Here is a 23019-nt window from a genome sequence, read left to right as displayed (position 1 = left end):
CTTGCGTGCACTTGTTGAGTTTGAAATACAAAATAACAATAATTGGGAACGTAGTGGAGTGGCGAGAATTTAAGCAGCAGCGAGCGCAGTGGGAACTATAATCATAGATATACATACATGTAACAAAGTCTACGACTAAGTCTATTTACTACTGATGAACCTACTAAGTAACCCCTGATTCCTGATCCCCCAAAATTCCAACCCATCCCTAAATATAACTTATACATACCAATATTTGTACATGCGAAAAAGCGAAAGGCTTTAGAATTTAATCGTAAAGGTCCGAAAACCGATTAACCAATCGAGGCAGAAGCAGCAACTGAGAAACGTATTTGAATGGGAAATCGAAATTTAATTTAAAATTTGTTTAAATTATCATAAACTGGAGAGAAGTGTATTTCTGTGGAGAATCGAAATAAAATTAACAAAAAAAAGAAAACAGCTGCTTTAGATTTTCCTGCCTTCGCTATTCCAATTTGAGTGGATTTTGGGTATAGTTAATAGATATAGTTTATAGGTATTGCAGGTTTAGGTATTGATGGAGCTGATGGCGAATAATGGTACCAGATTTCCTGCACTAGATCTCCCGCTTGGGCACCAGCAGAAGCCAACTGGAGGACATCATCTAACGGAAAACCGACGGGCGTGTTATAAATTTACGTATTATTATTTTAATTTTAGTTAATAAAATTATAAAAAACCAATAGACATGTGCGTTTTTATTTTATTTCTGCCGCAATCCTGTTGCTGCACATCAGCTGATCATGCATTTTTCGCTGTATACTTCTGGGCTGCTGGAAGAAATGATTGCTTTTTTTGTAAGGGGTACCATCATCAAAATTTGCAATAAATGTGAAAAAATAGAATTTCAATTTTTGAACAGAGTTCGATTGGAAATTAAAATACGAGCTCAACGAGGTATAACATTCCATATTTTGACCACTATTTCGAATGCAGTGATCAAAATAGTGAAAATAAAATTCGCAAAGAAACAGAAAAACGATTTTCGGCAAAAATGCAATATTTACGATTGGTCTTTTCTGTATAACTTGGCCAAAAATGGTCGGAAAGTTAAAAAAATTACATTTTTTTATTCCTAATTACCAATACTAACCAAAAATATAACTTTTGGACCGACTTTGTCAAAATAATTTTTGGCCAAATTTTCGCATTTTTTGTAAGGGGTACCATCATTAAAATTTGCAAAAAATTTGAAAAAATAGAATTTCAATTTTTGAACACAGTTTGATTGGAAATTAAAATACGAGCTCAACGAGGTATAACATTCCACATTTGGACCACTATTTCGAATGCAGGGATCAAAATAGTGAAAATAAAGTTCGCAAAAAAAACAGAAAAACGAATTTCGGCAAAAATGCAATATTTACGATTGGTATTTTCTGTACGAGGTATCATAGAATGAGACAACTAGCTTTGCAACATTAACCGTTAATTTACCACAGAACTTAGATCACAGATGCTCAGTCACATTGTGCACTTGGTGCTTCACGCGTTTTTCACGAAATTTGCACGACAATCACGACATAATTAAAATATCCTATGTGGTTGTTGGGAGCGTGACAAAAAATCTGTTACACGCGGGCATATCTATTTTAGGCAAAAAAAGGGATCGTTGGCTACCTACTAGGATTTTTGTTCGCCTGGTATTTGAAATCGGAAATCTCTTGAATTTCTTTAAAATTTCAGCCGCCCGGGAATCATTTTCGCTGCTAAATCGGCCAGTTTTTCGTTTCGCACACCAGGCGAACAGAAATCGCAGAAGGTGGCGTCAGGTGGCAGCAGATATCATAGAATGAGACAACTAGCTGATATTTCCATGATGGCCATCCCTTTCATGCTTTCAGGCGCCCCTTGACAAATAAGGAGTAAACCGTTACTTTACCACTGAAGGCAGATCAGAGATGCTCAGTCACATTGTGCACTTGGTGCTTCACGCGTTTTTCACGAAATTTGCACGACAATCACGACATAATTAAAATATCCCATGTGGTTGTTGGGAGCGTGACAAGAAATCTGTTACACGCAGGCATCTCTATTTTAGGCAAAAAAAGGGATCGTTGGCTACCTACTAGGATTTTTGTTCGCCTGGTATTTAAAATCGGAAATCTCTTAAATTTCTATAAAATTTCAGCCGCCCGGGAATCATTTTCGCTGCTAAATCGGCCAGTTTTTCGTTTCGCACACCAGGCGAACAGAAATCGCAGAAGGTGGCGTCAGGTGGCAGCAGGTATCATAGAATGAGACAACTAGCTGATATTTCCATGATGGCCATCCCTTTCATGCTTTCAGGCGCCCCTTGACAAGCTTACTGGAGTAAACCGTTACTTTACCACTGAAGGCAGATCAGAGATGCTCAGTCACATTGTGCACTTGGTGCTTCACGCGTTTTTCACGAAATTTGCACGACAATCACGACATAATTTAAATATCCCATGTGGTTGTTGGGAGCGTGACAAAAAATCTGTTACACGCGGGCATCTCTATTTTAGGCAAAAAAAGGGATCGTTGGCTACCTACTAGGATTTTTGTTCGCCTGGTATTTAAAATCGGAAATCTCTTGAATTTCTTTAAAATTTCAGCCGCCCGGGAATCATTTTCGCTGCTAAATCGGCCAGTTTTTCGTTTCGCACACCAGGCGAACAGAAATCTCAGAATGTGGCGTCAGGTGGCAGCAGATATCATAGAATGAGACAACTAGCTGATATTTCCATGATGGCCATCCCTTTCATGCTTTCAGGCGCCCCTTGACAAATAAGGAGTAAACCGTTACTTTACCACTGAAGGCAGATCAGAGATGCTCAGTCACATTGTGCACTTGGTGCTTCACGCGTTTCTCACGAAATTTGCACGACAATCACGACATAATTTAAATATCCCATGTGGTTGTTGGGAGCGTGACAAGAAATCTGTTACACGCAGGCATCTCTATTTTAGGCAAAAAAAGAGATCGTTGGCTACCTACTAGGATTTTTGTTCGCCTGGTATTTAAAATCGGAAATCTCTTGAATTTCTTTAAAATTTCAGCCGCCCGGGAATCATTTTCGCTGCTAAATCGGCCAGTTTTTCGTTTCGCACACCAGGCGAACAGAAATCGCAGAAGGTGGCGTCAGGTGGCAGCAGATATCATAGAATGAGACAACTAGCTGATATTTCCATGATGGCCATCCCTTTCATGCTTTCAGGCGCCCCTTGACAAATAAGGAGTAAACCGTTACTTTACCACTGAAGGCAGATCAGAGATGCTCAGTCACATTGTGCACTTGGTGCTTCACGCGTTTTTCACGAAATTTGCACGACAATCACGACATAATTAAAATATCCCATGTGGTTGTTGGGAGCGTGACAAGAAATCTGTTACACGCAGGCATCTCTATTTTAGGCAAAAAAAGGGATCGTTGGCTACCTACTAGGATTTTTGTTCGCCTGGTATTTAAAATCGGAAATCTCTTAAATTTCTATAAAATTTCAGCCGCCCGGGAATCATTTTCGCTGCTAAATCGGCCAGTTTTTCGTTTCGCACACCAGGCGAACAGAAATCGCAGAAGGTGGCGTCAGGTGGCAGCAGGTATCATAGAATGAGACAACTAGCTGATATTTCCATGATGGCCATCCCTTTCATGCTTTCAGGCGCCCCTTGACAAGCTTACTGGAGTAAACCGTTACTTTACCACTGAAGGCAGATCAGAGATGCTCAGTCACATTGTGCACTTGGTGCTTCACGCGTTTTTCACGAAATTTGCACGACAATCACGACATAATTTAAATATCCCATGTGGTTGTTGGGAGCGTGACAAAAAATCTGTTACACGCGGGCATCTCTATTTTAGGCAAAAAAAGGGATCGTTGGCTACCTACTAGGATTTTTGTTCGCCTGGTATTTAAAATCGGAAATCTCTTGAATTTCTTTAAAATTTCAGCCGCCCGGGAATCATTTTCGCTGCTAAATCGGCCAGTTTTTCGTTTCGCACACCAGGCGAACAGAAATCTCAGAATGTGGCGTCAGGTGGCAGCAGATATCATAGAATGAGACAACTAGCTGATATTTCCATGATGGCCATCCCTTTCATGCTTTCAGGCGCCCCTTGACAAATAAGGAGTAAACCGTTACTTTACCACTGAAGGCAGATCAGAGATGCTCAGTCACATTGTGCACTTGGTGCTTCACGCGTTTCTCACGAAATTTGCACGACAATCACGACATAATTTAAATATCCCATGTGGTTGTTGGGAGCGTGACAAGAAATCTGTTACACGCAGGCATCTCTATTTTAGGCAAAAAAAGAGATCGTTGGCTACCTACTAGGATTTTTGTTCGCCTGGTATTTAAAATCGGAAATCTCTTGAATTTCTTTAAAATTTCAGCCGCCCGGGAATCATTTTCGCTGCTAAATCGGCCAGTTTTTCGTTTCGCACACCAGGCGAACAGAAATCTCAGAATGTGGCGTCAGGTGGCAGCAGATATCATAGAATGAGACAACTAGCTGATATTTCCATGATGGCCATCCCTTTCATGCTTTCAGGCGCCCCTTGACAAATAAGGAGTAAACCGTTACTTTACCACTGAAGGCAGATCAGAGATGCTCAGTCACATTGTGCACTTGGTGCTTCACGCGTTTCTCACGAAATTTGCACGACAATCACGACATAATTTAAATATCCCATGTGGTTGTTGGGAGCGTGACAAAAAATCTGTTACACGCGGGCATCTCTATTTTAGGCAAAAAAAGGGATCGTTGGCTACCTACTAGGATTTTTGTTCGCCTGGTATTTGAAATCGGAAATCTCTTGAATTTCTTTAAAATTTCAGCCGCCCGGGAATCATTTTCGCTGCTAAATCGGCCAGTTTTTCGTTTCGCACACCAGGCGAACAGAAATCGCAGAAGGTGGCGTCAGGTGGCAGCAGATATCATAGAATGAGACAACTAGCTGATATTTCCATGATGGCCATCCCTTTCATGCTTTCAGGCGCCCCTTGACAAATAAGGAGTAAACCGTTACTTTACCACTGAAGGCAGATCAGAGATGCTCAGTCACATTGTGCACTTGGTGCTTCACGCGTTTTTCACGAAATTTGCACGACAATCACGACATAATTTAAATATCCCATGTGGTTGTTGGGAGCGTGACAAGAAATCTGTTACACGCGGGCATCTCTATTTTAGGCAAAAAAAGGGATCGTTGGCTACCTACTATGATTTTTGTTCGCCTGGTATTTGAAATCGGAAATCTCTTGAATTTCTTTAAAATTTCAGCCGCCCGGGAATCATTTTCGCTGCTAAATCGGCCAGTTTTTCGTTTCGCACACCAGGCGAACAGAAATCGCAGAAGGTGGCGTCAGGTGGCAGCAGATATCATAGAATGAGACAACTAGCTGATATTTCCATGATGGCCATCCCTTTCATGCTTTCAGGCGCCCCTTGACAAATAAGGAGTAAACCGTTACTTTACCACTGAAGGCAGATCAGAGATGCTCAGTCACATTGTGCACTTGGTGCTTCACGCGTTTTTCACGAAATTTGCACGACAATCACGACATAATTTAAATATCCCATGTGGTTGTTGGGAGCGTGACAAGAAATCTGTTACACGCGGGCATCTCTATTTTAGGCAAAAAAAGGGATCGTTGGCTACCTACTATGATTTTTGTTCGCCTGGTATTTGAAATCGGAAATCTCTTGAATTTCTTTAAAATTTCAGCCGCCCGGGAATCATTTTCGCTGCTAAATCGGCCAGTTTTTCGTTTCGCACACCAGGCGAACAGAAATCGCAGAAGGTGGCGTCAGGTGGCAGCAGATATCATAGAATGAGACAACTAGCTGATATTTCCATGATGGCCATCCCTTTCATGCTTTCAGGCGCCCCTTGACAAATAAGGAGTAAACCGTTACTTTACCACTGAAGGCAGATCAGAGATGCTCAGTCACATTGTGCACTTGGTGCTTCACGCGTTTTTCACGAAATTTGCACGACAATCACGACATAATTTAAATATCCCATGTGGTTGTTGGGAGCGTGACAAGAAATCTGTTACACGCGGGCATCTCTATTTTAGGCAAAAAAAGGGATCGTTGGCTACCTACTATGATTTTTGTTCGCCTGGTATTTGAAATCGGAAATCTCTTGAATTTCTTTAAAATTTCAGCCGCCCGGGAATCATTTTCGCTGCTAAATCGGCCAGTTTTTCGTTTCGCACACCAGGCGAACAGAAATCGCAGAAGGTGGCGTCAGGTGGCAGCAGATATCATAGAATGAGACAACTAGCTGATATTTCCATGATGGCCATCCCTTTCATGCTTTCAGGCGCCCCTTGACAAATAAGGAGTAAACCGTTACTTTACCACTGAAGGCAGATCAGAGATGCTCAGTCACATTGTGCACTTGGTGCTTCACGCGTTTCTCACGAAATTTGCACGACAATCACGACATAATTTAAATATCCCATGTGGTTGTTGGGAGCGTGACAAAAAATCTGTTACACGCGGGCATCTCTATTTTAGGCAAAAAAAGGGATCGTTGGCTACCTACTAGGATTTTTGTTCGCCTGGTATTTGAAATCGGAAATCTCTTGAATTTCTTTAAAATTTCAGCCGCCCGGGAATCATTTTCGCTGCTAAATCGGCCAGTTTTTCGTTTCGCACACCAGGCGAACAGAAATCGCAGAAGGTGGCGTCAGGTGGCAGCAGATATCATAGAATGAGACAACTAGCTGATATTTCCATGATGGCCATCCCTTTCATGCTTTCAGGCGCCCCTTGACAAATAAGGAGTAAACCGTTACTTTACCACTGAAGGCAGATCAGAGATGCTCAGTCACATTGTGCACTTGGTGCTTCACGCGTTTTTCACGAAATTTGCACGACAATCACGACATAATTAAAATATCCCATGTGGTTGTTGGGAGCGTGACAAGAAATCTGTTACACGCAGGCATCTCTATTTTAGGCAAAAAAAGGGATCGTTGGCTACCTACTAGGATTTTTGTTCGCCTGGTATTTAAAATCGGAAATCTCTTAAATTTCTATAAAATTTCAGCCGCCCGGGAATCATTTTCGCTGCTAAATCGGCCAGTTTTTCGTTTCGCACACCAGGCGAACAGAAATCGCAGAAGGTGGCGTCAGGTGGCAGCAGGTATCATAGAATGAGACAACTAGCTGATATTTCCATGATGGCCATCCCTTTCATGCTTTCAGGCGCCCCTTGACAAGCTTACTGGAGTAAACCGTTACTTTACCACTGAAGGCAGATCAGAGATGCTCAGTCACATTGTGCACTTGGTGCTTCACGCGTTTTTCACGAAATTTGCACGACAATCACGACATAATTTAAATATCCCATGTGGTTGTTGGGAGCGTGACAAAAAATCTGTTACACGCGGGCATCTCTATTTTAGGCAAAAAAAGGGATCGTTGGCTACCTACTAGGATTTTTGTTCGCCTGGTATTTAAAATCGGAAATCTCTTGAATTTCTTTAAAATTTCAGCCGCCCGGGAATCATTTTCGCTGCTAAATCGGCCAGTTTTTCGTTTCGCACACCAGGCGAACAGAAATCTCAGAATGTGGCGTCAGGTGGCAGCAGATATCATAGAATGAGACAACTAGCTGATATTTCCATGATGGCCATCCCTTTCATGCTTTCAGGCGCCCCTTGACAAATAAGGAGTAAACCGTTACTTTACCACTGAAGGCAGATCAGAGATGCTCAGTCACATTGTGCACTTGGTGCTTCACGCGTTTCTCACGAAATTTGCACGACAATCACGACATAATTTAAATATCCCATGTGGTTGTTGGGAGCGTGACAAGAAATCTGTTACACGCAGGCATCTCTATTTTAGGCAAAAAAAGAGATCGTTGGCTACCTACTAGGATTTTTGTTCGCCTGGTATTTAAAATCGGAAATCTCTTGAATTTCTTTAAAATTTCAGCCGCCCGGGAATCATTTTCGCTGCTAAATCGGCCAGTTTTTCGTTTCGCACACCAGGCGAACAGAAATCGCAGAAGGTGGCGTCAGGTGGCAGCAGATATCATAGAATGAGACAACTAGCTGATATTTCCATGATGGCCATCCCTTTCATGCTTTCAGGCGCCCCTTGACAAATAAGGAGTAAACCGTTACTTTACCACTGAAGGCAGATCAGAGATGCTCAGTCACATTGTGCACTTGGTGCTTCACGCGTTTTTCACGAAATTTGCACGACAATCACGACATAATTAAAATATCCCATGTGGTTGTTGGGAGCGTGACAAGAAATCTGTTACACGCAGGCATCTCTATTTTAGGCAAAAAAAGGGATCGTTGGCTACCTACTAGGATTTTTGTTCGCCTGGTATTTAAAATCGGAAATCTCTTAAATTTCTATAAAATTTCAGCCGCCCGGGAATCATTTTCGCTGCTAAATCGGCCAGTTTTTCGTTTCGCACACCAGGCGAACAGAAATCGCAGAAGGTGGCGTCAGGTGGCAGCAGGTATCATAGAATGAGACAACTAGCTGATATTTCCATGATGGCCATCCCTTTCATGCTTTCAGGCGCCCCTTGACAAGCTTACTGGAGTAAACCGTTACTTTACCACTGAAGGCAGATCAGAGATGCTCAGTCACATTGTGCACTTGGTGCTTCACGCGTTTTTCACGAAATTTGCACGACAATCACGACATAATTTAAATATCCCATGTGGTTGTTGGGAGCGTGACAAAAAATCTGTTACACGCGGGCATCTCTATTTTAGGCAAAAAAAGGGATCGTTGGCTACCTACTAGGATTTTTGTTCGCCTGGTATTTAAAATCGGAAATCTCTTGAATTTCTTTAAAATTTCAGCCGCCCGGGAATCATTTTCGCTGCTAAATCGGCCAGTTTTTCGTTTCGCACACCAGGCGAACAGAAATCTCAGAATGTGGCGTCAGGTGGCAGCAGATATCATAGAATGAGACAACTAGCTGATATTTCCATGATGGCCATCCCTTTCATGCTTTCAGGCGCCCCTTGACAAATAAGGAGTAAACCGTTACTTTACCACTGAAGGCAGATCAGAGATGCTCAGTCACATTGTGCACTTGGTGCTTCACGCGTTTCTCACGAAATTTGCACGACAATCACGACATAATTTAAATATCCCATGTGGTTGTTGGGAGCGTGACAAGAAATCTGTTACACGCAGGCATCTCTATTTTAGGCAAAAAAAGAGATCGTTGGCTACCTACTAGGATTTTTGTTCGCCTGGTATTTAAAATCGGAAATCTCTTGAATTTCTTTAAAATTTCAGCCGCCCGGGAATCATTTTCGCTGCTAAATCGGCCAGTTTTTCGTTTCGCACACCAGGCGAACAGAAATCTCAGAATGTGGCGTCAGGTGGCAGCAGATATCATAGAATGAGACAACTAGCTGATATTTCCATGATGGCCATCCCTTTCATGCTTTCAGGCGCCCCTTGACAAATAAGGAGTAAACCGTTACTTTACCACTGAAGGCAGATCAGAGATGCTCAGTCACATTGTGCACTTGGTGCTTCACGCGTTTCTCACGAAATTTGCACGACAATCACGACATAATTTAAATATCCCATGTGGTTGTTGGGAGCGTGACAAAAAATCTGTTACACGCGGGCATCTCTATTTTAGGCAAAAAAAGGGATCGTTGGCTACCTACTAGGATTTTTGTTCGCCTGGTATTTGAAATCGGAAATCTCTTGAATTTCTTTAAAATTTCAGCCGCCCGGGAATCATTTTCGCTGCTAAATCGGCCAGTTTTTCGTTTCGCACACCAGGCGAACAGAAATCGCAGAAGGTGGCGTCAGGTGGCAGCAGATATCATAGAATGAGACAACTAGCTGATATTTCCATGATGGCCATCCCTTTCATGCTTTCAGGCGCCCCTTGACAAATAAGGAGTAAACCGTTACTTTACCACTGAAGGCAGATCAGAGATGCTCAGTCACATTGTGCACTTGGTGCTTCACGCGTTTTTCACGAAATTTGCACGACAATCACGACATAATTTAAATATCCCATGTGGTTGTTGGGAGCGTGACAAGAAATCTGTTACACGCGGGCATCTCTATTTTAGGCAAAAAAAGGGATCGTTGGCTACCTACTATGATTTTTGTTCGCCTGGTATTTGAAATCGGAAATCTCTTGAATTTCTTTAAAATTTCAGCCGCCCGGGAATCATTTTCGCTGCTAAATCGGCCAGTTTTTCGTTTCGCACACCAGGCGAACAGAAATCGCAGAAGGTGGCGTCAGGTGGCAGCAGATATCATAGAATGAGACAACTAGCTGATATTTCCATGATGGCCATCCCTTTCATGCTTTCAGGCGCCCCTTGACAAATAAGGAGTAAACCGTTACTTTACCACTGAAGGCAGATCAGAGATGCTCAGTCACATTGTGCACTTGGTGCTTCACGCGTTTTTCACGAAATTTGCACGACAATCACGACATAATTTAAATATCCCATGTGGTTGTTGGGAGCGTGACAAGAAATCTGTTACACGCGGGCATCTCTATTTTAGGCAAAAAAAGGGATCGTTGGCTACCTACTATGATTTTTGTTCGCCTGGTATTTGAAATCGGAAATCTCTTGAATTTCTTTAAAATTTCAGCCGCCCGGGAATCATTTTCGCTGCTAAATCGGCCAGTTTTTCGTTTCGCACACCAGGCGAACAGAAATCGCAGAAGGTGGCGTCAGGTGGCAGCAGATATCATAGAATGAGACAACTAGCTGATATTTCCATGATGGCCATCCCTTTCATGCTTTCAGGCGCCCCTTGACAAATAAGGAGTAAACCGTTACTTTACCACTGAAGGCAGATCAGAGATGCTCAGTCACATTGTGCACTTGGTGCTTCACGCGTTTTTCACGAAATTTGCACGACAATCACGACATAATTTAAATATCCCATGTGGTTGTTGGGAGCGTGACAAGAAATCTGTTACACGCGGGCATCTCTATTTTAGGCAAAAAAAGGGATCGTTGGCTACCTACTATGATTTTTGTTCGCCTGGTATTTGAAATCGGAAATCTCTTGAATTTCTTTAAAATTTCAGCCGCCCGGGAATCATTTTCGCTGCTAAATCGGCCAGTTTTTCGTTTCGCACACCAGGCGAACAGAAATCGCAGAAGGTGGCGTCAGGTGGCAGCAGATATCATAGAATGAGACAACTAGCTGATATTTCCATGATGGCCATCCCTTTCATGCTTTCAGGCGCCCCTTGACAAATAAGGAGTAAACCGTTACTTTACCACTGAAGGCAGATCAGAGATGCTCAGTCACATTGTGCACTTGGTGCTTCACGCGTTTCTCACGAAATTTGCACGACAATCACGACATAATTTAAATATCCCATGTGGTTGTTGGGAGCGTGACAAAAAATCTGTTACACGCGGGCATCTCTATTTTAGGCAAAAAAAGGGATCGTTGGCTACCTACTAGGATTTTTGTTCGCCTGGTATTTGAAATCGGAAATCTCTTGAATTTCTTTAAAATTTCAGCCGCCCGGGAATCATTTTCGCTGCTAAATCGGCCAGTTTTTCGTTTCGCACACCAGGCGAACAGAAATCGCAGAAGGTGGCGTCAGGTGGCAGCAGATATCATAGAATGAGACAACTAGCTGATATTTCCATGATGGCCATCCCTTTCATGCTTTCAGGCGCCCCTTGACAAATAAGGAGTAAACCGTTACTTTACCACTGAAGGCAGATCAGAGATGCTCAGTCACATTGTGCACTTGGTGCTTCACGCGTTTTTCACGAAATTTGCACGACAATCACGACATAATTTAAATATCCCATGTGGTTGTTGGGAGCGTGACAAGAAATCTGTTACACGCGGGCATCTCTATTTTAGGCAAAAAAAGGGATCGTTGGCTACCTACTATGATTTTTGTTCGCCTGGTATTTGAAATCGGAAATCTCTTGAATTTCTTTAAAATTTCAGCCGCCCGGGAATCATTTTCGCTGCTAAATCGGCCAGTTTTTCGTTTCGCACACCAGGCGAACAGAAATCGCAGAAGGTGGCGTCAGGTGGCAGCAGATATCATAGAATGAGACAACTAGCTGATATTTCCATGATGGCCATCCCTTTCATGCTTTCAGGCGCCCCTTGACAAATAAGGAGTAAACCGTTACTTTACCACTGAAGGCAGATCAGAGATGCTCAGTCACATTGTGCACTTGGTGCTTCACGCGTTTTTCACGAAATTTGCACGACAATCACGACATAATTTAAATATCCCATGTGGTTGTTGGGAGCGTGACAAGAAATCTGTTACACGCGGGCATCTCTATTTTAGGCAAAAAAAGGGATCGTTGGCTACCTACTATGATTTTTGTTCGCCTGGTATTTGAAATCGGAAATCTCTTGAATTTCTTTAAAATTTCAGCCGCCCGGGAATCATTTTCGCTGCTAAATCGGCCAGTTTTTCGTTTCGCACACCAGGCGAACAGAAATCGCAGAAGGTGGCGTCAGGTGGCAGCAGATATCATAGAATGAGACAACTAGCTGATATTTCCATGATGGCCATCCCTTTCATGCTTTCAGGCGCCCCTTGACAAATAAGGAGTAAACCGTTACTTTACCACTGAAGGCAGATCAGAGATGCTCAGTCACATTGTGCACTTGGTGCTTCACGCGTTTTTCACGAAATTTGCACGACAATCACGATATAATTTAAATATCCCATGTGGTTGTTGGGAGCGTGACAAGAAATCTGTTACACGCGGGCATCTCTATTTTAGGCAAAAAAAGGGATCGTTGGCTACCTACTAGGATTTTTGTTCGCCTGGTATTTAAAATCGGAAATCTCTTGAATTTCTTTAAAATTTCAGCCGCCCGGGAATCATTTTCGCTGCTAAATCGGCCAGTTTTTCGTTTCGCACACCAGGCGAACAGAAATCGCAGAAGGTGGCGTCAGGTGGCAGCAGGTATCATAGAATGAGACAACTAGCTGATATTTCCATGATGGCCATCCCTTTCATGCTTTCAGGCGCCCCTTGACAAGCTTACAGGAGTAAACCGTTACTTTACCACTGAAGGCAGATCAGAGATGCTCAGTCACATTGTGCACTTGGTGCTTCACGCGTTTTTCACGAAATTTGCACGACAATCACGACATATTTAAAATATCCCATGTGGTTGTTGGGAGCGTGACAAGAAATCTGTTACACGCGGGCATCTCTATTTTGGGCAAAAAAAGGGATCGTTGGCTTCCTACTAGCAGATACAACGACCGACTAACTGCCCACCGTAATCGTCTCGCCCGGAGTTTACAGGGGGCTATCCCAATTCGCAGGCTCAAAAGAAGACATTTTGGGCTGCTTCTAAGATGTTAATATGAATATATTATTTACCTGAAACCTCACTATTCGAAATTTGACCTATTCCTATATATTAAGATGAAAACAAATTATATTTTATAATTAAGAGATTATTTACTTAAGACAACATTTAGGTTAAAGGCTTTAATTAGATCTGTTCCTGAATAATATTAAATAAAGATGTTAATTAATTAATTTAAAAAAAAATAAATCCAGGGTGTTGTTTTTTGTTTTGGTTTTTATTTTTTAAATACGGTAACATACATTTTTTGGTGAAAGCCCTCAGTGCAACCATACTGGGGATGAAGAATATCGATAGCTGCCCGGGATTGGATAGTGCGACCGTTCGTTCTGTAGACATGCCTTTATTTAGGCACATAGGCCGCCGATTTGTTTGTTTTAACAAAATTGGGTTTTAACCAACTGCCGCAGGATGTCGGAGGTCCGCATTCGGCCGCGCCAGGTCCTCATCCTGATCATCGTCTTCCTTGTGGTGCTGATGATGGTACATCGAAACGGGAAGCGCACATGCCAGGGCCCAGAATACCTCCAGGCCATGTTCGTCCAGGCGGACACGTTACCCACGATTTACGCCGTAACGCCAACGTATCCACGGCCCGCCCAAAAGGCAGAGCTAACCAGGTGGAGTATATCTATGCCGCATACAAATACCACCAAGTAACGCCCAGCATTCCATCAGACTATCTCACCTCTTTATGCTGCTCCCGCACCTGCACTGGATCATTGTGGAGGATACGAACGCCACCACCTCGTTGGTCAGAAATCTTTTGGATAGAGCCGGCTTGGAGAAGCGATCCACGTTGCTAAACATCAAGACTCCATCCGAGTTCAAGCTGAAGGGCAAGGACCCCAACTGGATTAAGCCACGCGGCGTGGAGCAGCGAAATCTGGCTTTGGCCTGGTTAAGGAGCCATGTCGACGACGATCGGCATTCCATAGTGTTCTTCATGGACGACGACAACTCCTATTCCACGGAACTGTTCGCCGAGATGAGCAAAATCGAGAGGGGTCGCGTGGGCGTCTGGCCGGTGGGTTTGGTGGGCGGCCTGATGGTGGAGAGACCCTTGCTCACTGAGGACGGCACCAAGGTTACCGGATTCAATGCCGCTTGGCGACCGGAAAGACCATTCCCCATCGACATGGCCGCCTTCGCCATTAGCATGGATCTCTTCATCCGGAATCCGCAGGCCACGTTCTCGTACGAGGTGCAGAGAGGATATCAGGAGAGCGAGATTCTAAGGCATCTGACCACCAGGGATCGGCTTCAGCCGCTGGCCGATAAGTGCACGGATGTGCTCGTCTGGCACACGCGCACTGAGAAGACCAAACTATCCGCCGAGGAGGCGCTCTTGAAGAAGGGCCAGCGATCCGATGGCGGCATGGAGGTCTAACGCACGGGGCCCAATTGTATATATAGCAAACTATCATCCTAGTGAATTTACTTACTGTGTTCCGTCTCCCTAAACTTTTACTGTTTCCTCATAGTCTAGCCCCAATTTATTTAACATTTTTTACCTCATTTTATTCTTCGTATTCTATAAAAATATGGTGTAGGCAAATTTTTATGATTTTAGTTCAGACATTTTCAGAAGCGCTGTCATTAAATCACATATACTGACATTACTGGCATTAGACTTCAAATCAAATGAGATTTATTCTAACTACACTACTAGTTGTATAATGCTCAAATCAAAGTTGTAACATATCTCTGCGCGAAGGTTATTATTATGCTTCGTAAAGAATAGTCCAAAATGAATTAATTCTCTAATCTATAAGAACGCTTTAAGTTGTCCCATTATATTGTATATACACCAATAGGTATTGCAAAACTTTAGAAGATTGTAAGAAATATAAGCTTCAATTGTGTGCCTCCCAATTAACGCAAATAAAATTGATAGCTACTATCAATACCTATTTCAAAAACATGTTGGTTCTTTGACAATGAATTGGGTCGATATTGATTCATTATTACCGCCCAAATGGGAATTGAAACTACATCGATTGGAATTATAGTACAGTAAATAAGATTTATTTCCCCCGTTTCAGTTTCAGTGTATAATTTTTCATCAATTTAGTTTAGTTCATATAAAAAGCTACACTCTGCCGCCGAACAAAGTTATCGAGTCTTCCGATTCGTTCGGTTTCTTGCAAACATATTTCATATGCTCGAATGACCAGCAGTTTTTCAAACAATCGCATCCAAATTCAAATGTATATAGCCTCCTGTATTCTCGACTTGGATTCGCTTCGTGGGTTATTCAATAGGTCTTTCACATAGTATCGTGTATATTTATAGGTAAAAAGCTCTGACAAGGCGCTTGACTTAATTGGCAACAGAAGGTACAAAGCTCAAAGGCAAAGAACAGAAAAATGGGGGATCTCAGCGAGTTCAGAGATCTTTACGGCTGTCAAATTGTCAAATAAAAATGCGTTTTTCATGGGGCGTTAACGTACATTCAGATCGGCGTGATAACATATACTATACGTAGTTCGCTTTTGGTTTTTTTTTATTTTGTATTATCTGTTTCGTGTAGAAAAAAAAACTTACGAGTAACTTTAAATACATGTACATACATATATATATATTTTTAGATTTATATATCCGTTAGATTAATGCGTTTCAGATCTCTTAACTACAATTTGTTTAATTTTTACATATATAAGAAAATACTTTTAACACAAAACTGAGCGATTTGCGGTTGTTCGATGGAAGTGGGATGAAAGGTTATGAAAGGTTGTTAACGTCTGGCAATCGCGTAGTTTTACAAAGTTTGATCTTTTGTGTTACGAACCGGATGTGGAGGTGCCTCGGGGTGCTTATTTCCGTTGGCCAAGCAGCTAAGCAATTTGTAAACATTTTCAAATATTCAATTTCTTCAACATTAATGTACATTGAGCATTATTCATTAAGTGCCGCCTGTGGGTTACACTTTCTGGTGGTTAAGTATACGAATTAGCAGTAGGAAACCAAGGATTTCGATATCAACTAAGTATTCAAGTCCATTCTTTTGTTGTTCTTCCTTTAAGCTATCCAATCTCATGGTTTTGTGGAAAGAAATGCTCGCAAGTCTTTTGTTTAGCGTTTTAAGTACTACGAATTGGTGGGGGATGATGATCAGGGGCAAACTTAATGTTAAAACTTATTTATGGCATGTTTAAGTTAGTTATACTAAAGAAATCGATCTCATTTCTTGCGGCTTACATGCATAAATCCCTCCTCTGCGCTTTAGCTGCTAAATAATTGTAATTTTTTGTTTGTAAGGCATTAATTTAAGATTTCTTTCTTGCATACATTCATATATATATAACTTAGGCTAGGTCCTTTCCTTATCATCTCTTTTATATTCATTTACTTCTCCTGCTTTGTTCATCGTTCATTGTTATTTGTAATTTCTCGTTTTCATTTGTGAAATTGTTTTGGACTAAGGAAAAACAAAGCAAATGCAGCGGTATAAAATACTTGTTTAAACTAGAAAATGAAGCGACATTGAGTTAATATTTCTTCCTTCTTCCTTCTTTGTATGCTTGCTGGTTTTTTCGAGCTTAATGTGCTATGTTTTAGATGTTGTTAAGATATCGTATGCATTATAGTAAGACATTTAGTAAGATTTACGCTGTGTACGAAAGTAAATTAAAACCAACTTAGTGTGCCAATCGATCGATATTCAAGTGCTCTTCCCCCAGCTTTGGCTTTGGCTTGTTCTCGCTAGATCATCATACATATATATTTTCATATATCTTCCCTCCTCCTCCTCTTTATTTTGTGCACATTGTGGTCGGACTCTGCAGTTCCAGGGGCTGTGGATACCCTCCTTACACCGCCGAGTTCTTCCCGATTATCTCGCCACTGCGTGAGTGCACGAATCGCCCGTCGAACTCGATGGTCGAGTTCTGTTTGATGCTGCCGGTTGGCGTGCGTAGCGGCTCCTTTTCGTCCCTGCGAAAGTCATTCGAAAGTTAAAATTGGTTAGTTGTCACTTGGAGTTGAAAGCTCAATTTCCACTGCAAGCATGCCAGCTACTCATGCATTCCAAACTAACCTTCCTCCAGAGTATGACACGTATCTGGTACAATTTCTAGCTGAGCTTGCAAATGTAAGCTATTGATAAATGTTTCAGAACAAAGCTAATTAAATCATAAGAGTATCCCTTGTGTCATATGCTGAGGTAACCCTAGCTACAGTTCAATGGCATGCAGTGCTAGCTGAAGATGACTTATGAGGTATTTTTGACAGGATATAGGTGATGGCAGTTGTCGAAAGGAAGGCGGCAATAGAAATACAACAGCTACAGGGATGCAAAGATGCAGACAGGCCGAGCGGCGGCGGAAAGAAAGAAATGCAGAATGGAACGGAAACGGAAATGAAAATGAAAATAGAAACAGAAACAGAAAGGAACCGAAAACGGATACGAATGCGGATACGGATACAGAAGTCGGGGTACGTACAATGGCGTGCTCATGGGCGAACCGCCCAATTTGACGGGCGGCGGCAGTGGCAACGGCGACGGCGGTGGCTCCTTTACCAGCTGGCCACTGCAATAAGGTAGCGGAAAACGCCAACCGTAAAGACTGCTTGGTTAGATGGTTTTGGGTTGATATTGTGATTGTGGTCGGTTTTGGTTGGATTTGGTTTGATTTGGTTTGGTTTGGTTTGGTTGGATGTGTGATTGGATGATTGGAATAATACATGATGAGGTTGATTTAGTATCGAAAAAGAGTTGAATACATAGATATGGATGTAAGTGACCAAAAATGATTGGTGTGTATGTATAACTTTGAGTGCTGTTGTTGTGTTTCTTTTACATTGATCAAACTGATCAAATTGCTGAGTAAATACAGGGTTCGTAAAATTTGATAACGTTATTTTCTCAATCTTAATTCTTAACTAGACATCTTTAACCTTTTTCAACTTTACTTAACACACACTTAAAACGCAACAATCTTGTACAATTAGTCAACAAATTAAGCAAATGATTTGAAGCAAAATTGGGTGTTTCTGTGTTAACGAGTGTGAGTAATAGATTTAAATTATTGACTTGGTTTGTGTTGTTCTGTCTTTGGTCTTCGGATTACATTCAATATTGCACTAAAAATTTCATGGCAAACGAAAAGGTAAATGGTAAACAAATTGAATGTTAAATTTTGTTAGGTCCCTCTGGACTTTCCGGACTTGGCGAATCGCTCAGACGGATATCAGGGAATTGCGATTGAACAATAGGGACTTGGGCCGCGCATAAACCCAATTGTATTCGAATTCCTGGCGAGTGTGGCTTAATATCGCAAAATAGGAGCGTGTGGGGGAAAACACAAGTAGAATGCAAAAAGCATAAGGTTAAATTCGAATCCGATTCTGATTTTTAGTGCAATATTTCCTTCAAAAGATTTCCACTCAAATAAGGTAAAGAAAACAAAAAGGTTACAGAACGAAGTGATTAGCTTAGGGTTAGTTGACCTTCGAAAGTGGGCTTAAATCGAATACTTCTCGGCTATATCACTTGGTTCTGCCTACTATGGATATATAGATGCTACACATCGATGAAGCTTACCTGCCCAGCTTGGCCTCGTCGTCGATCTCGGAGGGCGATCGCTTGGCCTTGCGGCACATGGTGGCCATGACGCCCATGTGGACGGTGATGCAGCAGAGGAGGTCGACCACGAACAGGAGCAGGAGGACCCCGCCGAGTGCGATGCCTACGATGGCCGCCGAGGAGAAGACCTGTCGCTCAGCCACCTGGATGACGTCAATTCCTGCATTTTGGTTTGCAGCGTATTGGGGAGGGTGCAGACGAAGGGTCGGCAGGGGGAAACAAGTGTACTTGATTAGTAAGATTATTCATTCAAATCGATGTATATATATTTTGGGAAAGGAGTATTAACTATACGTATCTCTAGGTGGTACGGTGCCAGCACCTGGCTCACTAGCCTAGGGAAACTCCTCCGATTAACAGCTAATCTTACACATTTAAAACTCGGATTCTTAATCGTTTAATCGTGGTTAATCGTTTAAAAGTTTTTTACATTTTTGTGTGTGTATTAATTTGTGGTTGAAATTAGTAGAAAGGTTTATCATAACGAAATCATAACAGTAATAACAATAGTAGTAGCAATCATAAAATCCAAAAACACAAGGGGGAAATCAATTTCAAATTGCACCAATTGACATAACATGAAAAGCATTTTCAAACAAAGCAACAAACTGAGCAATACAAATTTTCATTTCTCCTCGTCGCCGGATTATTTTCTTCTTTCCATATATAAAAACTGGAGGGATTACGAATAAAGCATGCAGCCGGGAACGGGGAAAAGTGTGGAGTTTTGGGGGGCTTTTTCGCTCAGCACAAAGAGATAGTGAGAGAGTGGGCGGTGAAAGTGAGAAAATTAAGCATTTGTTTAAAGTGTTTAAGAGTTATACAAATTGCAAAATACATAAGTAGGCCAATATGCAAAGTATACAAGCAGTGTTAAGCAGTTCAACTTAAAAATAGAACTCATTGATACCTTATGTTATATAGAGGTGTATTTGTATGTACATTTCGTGTGCGGAAGGGGGATTATATAGAAGGTAGGGGATCGTTTGCCTAGAGTGCCTTGCTTGGGTTTTAGAAACTATAACATAAACAATCAACAATTAACAATTAACAATGGGGTTTTTATAAACAGAATTCTCTCGGTTTTCGGGTGTACAATAATTTGTTTTTCTGGTTATTCAACTGATGGTGTCTGCGGTTGATCGTGTGCAGTGCAAATAAACAGGTTATGATACATAGATATATAGGCGTTAAACACATCCTTTTTTTGTTACCTGGCGGCGTCCAAAATGCTGATGGCAACCCTGTCCCAAGTCACACACGCACGCACTGCTTCTGTTAAAGTTTTCTCTTTATTACCCAAAATGAACTGCTTAAGTAGTAGCCTTTATTTTCATTTCCTTTTACCAACTTTGTTAGCGTTTTTGTGTTCGACTTCGTTTGCTTACATCATTCGGGAGAATGTTTTAATGTGATCTGTGTGAACAGTGAAGGGTCCTACTGCTTGCCCAAGGGCGTTAAAAAAAATCGCTTTCCCCATCTCAGCAACGTTAGGCGGGCTGAATTATTCACTAACTATATGTGTATACGTATGTATAACTAGATATTGTAAAGGTATAAACTTTATTTATGTTTCTTTTTTTGTTTTGTTTCTGATTTAAGATATATATTTGGCTAGAAAAATCGATTTCGCTTGCTAAAAAAACGTGTATACAGGAATATCGGTTCGTCTAGATCGAGTTGCATTCTAGTTTTGACTTTCTAAACGCTTACTATCAACAGAAGGTAAAACACTCGAGTGTGGAAAAATTCGTAATGGCTTTAACTTAGTTAGAGTTACTTATTGTCCCCTCTTAACGTTTACGTGCTCAAAACAGAACAGAGACTCGGATAACTGCTCGCAACTGCCTGAAAAACAGTGTTGGAAGAAGCTTTTTGGCTAACTTTAGAGTAGGGTATGGTGTAAATGTAATTGTAGTTGTAATTGTTTTCGTAACTTGTACTCGTATGCCTTTGATAATTTTTTTTTGTAATTTTCTTGTAGAATTTTGCTAAAATTTGGTATATATAATTTGGTATTCTTTTGTTTTTAATCTTTTATCGCTTGGCAGTGTTGTAGAATTCACGTTGAACTAAGCGGAACGGGTGTACGGAATCGGCATACGTTCTATAAATGCTCTCGCTATACACATACAACTAAATAACAACATAACATTGGCTTAGTGGTAAAAGAAGGTCTCTAGCGGTTAGACATAGGATTTAGGATACATATAAGTACAATTTTTTAGTCGTGTAAGCTGTGTTTCGGTTTTGGCATTTCGATTTCGTCTTTCTTTTTTTTTTGTAACTAGGTACTATCATATATTTTCGTTTTTTATTTGTACAGTTAATGGAATCGTGACCCGCCCTAGGTAATATATTTAATGATCATATTCTCTACTTGAGCACATTTAACGTAATTATGTCCGCTTCTTCATGCTTGTTAAGGGTATGTTTTATTTTATTTTTTTTATGCGTTTTTTCATTTAGTTTTCTTATTATTTACACATTGACACACCAAACGGAAACAAGAGAAAGAAACCCATGATAATTTGTCAGCGGAAGGATCCTCCAAACACTGCTTCTTGATGGCTGGAAGCAGAAGCATCGGCATCTAAGGTCGTTTAAGCAGTGTGCGTCGTCGGCAGCAAAATCAGCAGCATGGTCGGCAGAGCAGTAAAAATTACAAGCAGTTGGGCCAGGGGTGCAGCGCCACTCGCCGAGGGATGGGGATTATCTGTTGGTTTTTCGATATTGGTTGTCGATTTTCGATATTTGAATGCATTTTGGCAAATGGCATTTTTACAGTTCGATTTGGATTGATTTTGGTAGTAGGAGTTGTTGTTGTTGTTGTGGTTTTTAGCACATACACACCATAAAAGAGAGAAAAACAAGGAAGAAAAGTGGTAGAAGAAAAAGGAAGAAAAGGAAACACACAAAAGAACATTTCGTTGTTGTTGGTTGGTCTAGATTTGCTTTTTCTTATGTTTTTGGTTACTGAGGCGACGACGACGTTGGATCAAACACAATGTGCAAAGTGTTAGTTAGTTGTTTGGTTAGTTTGCAATGTTTGTTTTTGTTTGGCTCGGTTTCGAGTTTGCGTGTGTTTGTGTTTGCTTTTGAGTGTTTGATTCTCTGACAAGAGGGCCACAAATGTGTTGTTAGTAAAGTTTTGTGGTTGTTGTTGGTTAGAATAATAGCTATGACTAAATGCCTAATTAGATGCACACACTAAGTTCACTGTTTAGCCAAAAGATCAAAGATTAAATATTGGATTTGGGGTTGGGTTTCGGTATAAAATTGAGGTTATGTCTAGGCAAAAGCGGTAGGAATGGGTGGTATGGGGAATAACGGTATACACAGAGAGAAATTGACAGCTAGAGAGAGATAGAGAGCACACACAAACACAAAGGCTTAAATACAACACAAACAAACGGACTACGCACAACATTTATGTACTTAAAATTAGCAAAGAAAGGGACATCAAATCAAGGAACAGAGACGACACAGCGAGAGCGACAGAGAGGACAAGACTGTGAGTGGGGGTGAGCGAAAGAGATAGAGACAACGCAGGCAGAACGAACCGATAAAAAATGAGTACGACAGCAGTTGCAGTAAATTACAGTTTGTTTCATTGGTTTTCTTTGAATGTTTTATTTGAGAAACGTTTTCATTTTCATCGCTTATAATTCAAAAATTTAACTAAAGAAGTAATCGCAGTATACAAACAAAATCAAATCAAATTAAATCAAATCAAATAATAATCGACGTAATAAAAAATAATAATGAAGAGCTCTAGTGCGGTAGTGATCCAATTTGAAAACATAAAGTATTTTCATTTCATTTCTTTTTTCATTACATACTAGATTTACATTTAACAGGGTTCTTGTTTCGTTATACGTATGTGATGAATGCAGACACACACACAAAAATATAAAGTATAAAATTATAATCATAGTTTTCGAGTTTTTCATTTCCTTCATTTTGTGTCACAAAAATGTCATGTTCAGTGTGTTGGTAATTATAATTAAGTAAATGCTTAATAATGATAAGAAAAAAAAAGAGCGTAAAGTAAGCTAAAATTCAATTCGGACGCGC

General features: G+C 41.1%; 2 protein-coding genes across 7 annotated transcripts in view; one reads left to right on the top strand and one right to left on the bottom strand.

Moving 5' to 3' along the window:
- Positions 1–13640: 13640 nt before the first annotated feature.
- On the top strand, positions 13641–15277 carry LOC122624035 (galactosylgalactosylxylosylprotein 3-beta-glucuronosyltransferase I). The gene is made up of 2 exons (XM_043803463.1): positions 13641–13975; positions 14034–15277. Exons 1-2 carry the CDS (start codon positions 13767–13769, stop codon positions 14743–14745), a joined length of 921 nt encoding a protein of 306 aa, XP_043659398.1. The 5' UTR covers positions 13641–13766; the 3' UTR covers positions 14746–15277.
- A 111-nt stretch (positions 15278–15388) lies between these two features.
- LOC122625290 (fasciclin-2) overlaps positions 15389–23019 on the bottom strand; it is a 67830-nt gene continuing 60199 nt past the window's right edge. The window contains exons 9-11 of one of the 6 annotated variants that reach the window (XM_043805361.1): positions 18901–19102; positions 17801–17887; positions 15389–17291 (exon numbers count right to left, since the gene is read on the bottom strand). In XM_043805361.1, coding sequence (XP_043661296.1) covers positions 17168–17291; positions 17801–17887; positions 18901–19102 — 413 coding nt within the window. In that variant the 3' untranslated portion in view covers positions 15389–17167. Of the gene's footprint in view, positions 17292–17800; positions 17888–18900; positions 19103–19128; positions 21659–23019 lie in introns of those variants that run through there. The other 5 variants (XM_043805362.1, XM_043805363.1, XM_043805364.1 and 2 more) reach the window with 5 other exon arrangements.

This window comes from Drosophila teissieri, chromosome X (genome assembly GCF_016746235.2).
Source record: "Drosophila teissieri strain GT53w chromosome X, Prin_Dtei_1.1, whole genome shotgun sequence".
Classification (NCBI taxonomy): Eukaryota; Metazoa; Arthropoda; class Insecta; order Diptera; family Drosophilidae; genus Drosophila; species Drosophila teissieri.
This window is presented reverse-complemented; position numbering and strand designations above follow the sequence as displayed.